General features: G+C 38.9%; 1 protein-coding gene across 1 annotated transcript in view; it reads right to left on the minus strand.

The window, feature by feature from the left end:
• Positions 1-1,750: 1,750 nt before the first annotated feature.
• The window catches only part of LOC108577056 (GTP-binding protein RAD), an 80,746-nt gene continuing 78,549 nt past the window's right edge, over positions 1,751-3,947 (minus strand). The window contains exons 5-6 of the mRNA XM_017940151.1: positions 3,343-3,529; positions 1,751-2,149 (exon numbers count right to left, since the gene is read on the minus strand). Of these exons, the coding sequence (XP_017795640.1) occupies positions 1,860-2,149; positions 3,343-3,529 (477 nt within the window). The 3' untranslated portion in view covers positions 1,751-1,859. The remainder of the gene's footprint in view (positions 2,150-3,342; positions 3,530-3,947) is intronic.

The following is a 3,947-nucleotide window of genomic DNA, read 5'->3' on the forward strand; positions in this document are numbered from 1 at the left end:
TCTCGAACCACCCTAATTTTTCTTACACCTCGTATATACATACGCGTATTATTTATATATCTATACATAATTCGGATATACATAGGCATAGAGATCGCAGAAAATAGACAATGGACAGTATATGTATATGTGTGTTCGTATATATATATATTATTCTGTATCTTTCATACTTTGCTCTGAAAATGTCCCAAAAATGGATATTCTCCATAGTACCCGTTCTTTTGAGGAAAACACGTGAATCGTTTAACAGTACATCTACACAAAACTAACGTAGACTTATTTTCATCGTTTAGATTAGGAATATATATATATATGCGTGTAGGTATGTATGTATATATTTATAATAATATAACACACGTATCTCGCTGTTCTTCCTTATTTTTTCCTTTTTCTCCGTTTTCCTCTTTCGTGCGTTTCATCCCTTCTCTTGGTACAAGGTACACAGATCCGTAATCGTTAAACTTATCGTATATACAGCACGGATTAAAAAGATTAAATTGGTCTTATTGTACAGTAACGACGTAACACTAGTGGCCGCTAATTCATGCCATGGTCCGATTTAAATTCCTTCGTACCTGTCCTAGAGTCGATTCGAATTGTTTCTCCTTTATTCTTCCCCTTTTGTCCTCACCTTTGTCTCGAGTTCTCTTTCGAACGACGAATCATCGTTCCGATTGACCATTTCACCTGCACACCGGGTTTCGTTTCCTTCGAAACGCGTGTTCGTTTGTATCAAGCTTCTTTCGTCTGATCTCTCTGCGAGCATCGAGGTCTGTTCAACAGTGAAACTTCTTGTTTGTACATCGAAAGAAACAAGGGGGATGGAGTAAGAATTTTCTAGTTTCTCAAAGCATAATTTCTTAACTGTTACGTGTATATGATAGTTTTCGTAAAGATATTCAATCTGTTTAAAGTATAATATAAAGATACAAACTTTTTCGAAAAGATATGAATATATATTGTACATACATATTTTGTTCGTACAACGAGAGAAGTGGTTTGGAAGCAATTGAATCAAAGGATTAATCAAAGCCTCGGTTATCATAAATTTCGCCACGGAATAAATTCCTATAATTTATCGTTAATGTACACAGAATGAACGAACGCAGACGGCGCTTGCGACTTAAACAAACTTATCTTTATCGATATTACGTTAACCGCCGAGCGGATCCTCGACGAGGGTTCTTATCAGCTAACATTAATTAAAATTAATCGTTCGAAAGGAAACGAAAGTGGTCACGTTCGTTTTGATTAATTGGCACTTTGATCGCACCCCACATTCGCCGAATCTTCTCCTCGCGCAATAAGAACGACCAACTTTACTCCTTTCATTTCAAACGAGCATTATTAAATTGAAAATCCTAATGCACGTTTGAATCTCCTTACAAACACACCTCCTCAATTTCACCCTAATCTTCCTCCAGGATCCTCGAGTAAAACGAAAATGAAGGAGAATTACGCGAGGCGGAGAGCTTGAAATTGACGAAAAAGTGAGAGAGAAGAAACCGAGAAGAAAATTACAGTACAAAAATTGTCCAATATCCGCAAAGGGTGGGCGTAGAAAGTAAGTAAAATCGTGTGTGGAGTTTCCAGGAACTAAATTGGCCATTCGGTAGGAAACCACCCCGTGATACAATCTCACCAGCTGTTAAATCTCTCGCGAATACGTTATTCCAGCCTCCGCTATTGCTGTTCAGGGTTCCCCGTGTGGAAGTTTCGTCAGCATGCAGGGTAGCATAATCGAGCCGGACAGCACCGCCCTTACAATCTACCGTCAGGTACGGCCGGGGAGAGATTCACCCTTTTTTCTCTTCCTTTTTCACTCTATCTCTCTCCTCTTTCTCTTTCTTTCTCTCTGTTTAGAGCACGTGAAGATTCTCGCAGTTCTTGAATTTACTGTCCTCCTTACCGAACAGCCAGGTCAACATCTGTCTGGCCTTCATGCTGACACGCACCACGCCCCTGGATTTGTACCAATGGCCACTACCTTCGCTGGCCCCGTTTCCAGCACGGTTCTCCGCGTTCCCCTGCACGTTCTTCAGCCGTATCTGGTTCAGGATGCCGACAAGCAGGTCGTCCACGTTGTGGTTGATCCCGACCGAGACCTCGATGAACTTCACCCGATAGGTACACGCCAGGCACTTGCCATCTGCGGGCAGCACGCGCCGGATTAGAGAAGGGAAGCGTATATTTAAACCCCCGTCGCTGGCAAGGGCGCGTGTAGGATGGTGAAAAATAGCGCGATTGATCATTTTATCCGGAGAAAGTGTGCGAAAGGGGACAGGGAGTTCTGATAACGAGGAGAATATCAAGTGTTCCGCTTGGTTCAGCTGTTACATTGGGGTCTTTTTAGAGTGGAAGCGCTGAGAGGAAGGATGAGGAATGTTTACGATGTTGGAGTTTTTGGTTGTTCAGATAAGACTCTGGATTTGGTCTTTTTGTTGCTTGTACGTCAATGTGATATCGAAGGGTGAAGTGTGTATTTGTTGAATTAGATTGTCTATTTTACGAAAGACTTTAGTGTGGAGTTTTCGTTCTGCTTGGAGCGTGTTGCAGTCTACAGGATCAACCAACAGAGTGAAATATACAAAGTTGGATTTTTGGGTACTTTGAGGTGATTGGAATATGTTTGGATGTTGGTCAATTCGGTTTATCCAAAGTCCTCTTTCCTTGGTTTTTTAACGTAAATGTAATTGTGACTTATAAGAGTGCAATGTATTTTTTTTTTGTATTTTACTCTGAAGAAGAAAGGTAAAAAGTGGCGCAAAATTTTCTTGTAATAACAAGTCTTAGAGTCCTTAACAAGTTTGAAAATCCTGCGAGAGAAAGGACAGGTTAAAATATTCAAAGTAGCGTTTTGCTTGTTTTAGGTGATTAACTGATTTTTCTGAATTTTCAATGTAACTGTATATGGTTCACAAAAGTGAATTATATTTGTTGGCCTATTTTTTGTTATATATACTTGTGGATAATTATATGTTCAGTGTTATTTATGACATTTGACACAGTTAGTGTTACAGCAGCTTACCTCAAGATTTCGATGATATTGAAGTAATTTATTTCAAAAGATTTGTATGTTTAACTTTATCCAAAATTAAGATACACCTATATTTCCCTTCGTGCAAAACAATTTTTAACGCTAGTCGCAACGCTTTACTGCTGTCGCATTGGGAATAACGTGCATGTCTGACCATATACGGCCCACTTTCACTAGCAACTTCTTTAAATAGCTCTACAATTTCTAAAGTTGAAAGCGTTCGAAAAAAATGATCTTAGTCCGTAAGATAGTATTTAGACGTAGATTGCAATACATTTTCTTTTTTTTTATTTATACATACTAACCTTGGGAAGAAACCACCCTGGATCGAACGAGATCCACTTTGTTACCGACTAATATAGCCGGCTTTCCCCTGAGGAGATCCTGGTCGTGAAGACGTTCGAGATACTCTTCAGCCCTCTGGAACGACGCCTTGCTAATCACGGAATACATAATAACGAAGGCATCCGGGTGTATATTCTCCAGTTCCGTCTTTTTGAAACAGAAATGTGAACACAATTTGAAATAAGGGACTACGCCGTAACCGATCTATTTTTAGTATCGCTAAAAGCAATTAAAATCTACTCGATGTATACTAGAGACCGTTGAAAATATGTAACTGACGTAACATTGATAAAGATAAAAGATTAAATTACTCAAAATTAATCGGTAAGAGATTTTTCTTTTCTCGCCTCACATTCTCATTTATTATTCTCGTTCATTTCTATTTTCGAGTTAGAAGCAAATTAACTTAAGTAACATTCACGCAGTGTAAGTGACCGTTCATTATCCAACGCTAATTATTTATTCGTTAAATATTATTGAACCGTGCAATTTTTGCAAAATATTTATAAACGTCACGTTAATTCACTCTCACCGATATCACGAAGATCTGTGCTGAGAAAAGCAC

The sequence above is a fragment of the Habropoda laboriosa genome, unplaced genomic scaffold (genome assembly GCF_001263275.1).
Source record: "Habropoda laboriosa isolate 0110345459 unplaced genomic scaffold, ASM126327v1 scaffold486, whole genome shotgun sequence".
In the NCBI taxonomy this organism is placed as follows: domain Eukaryota; kingdom Metazoa; phylum Arthropoda; class Insecta; order Hymenoptera; family Apidae; genus Habropoda; species Habropoda laboriosa.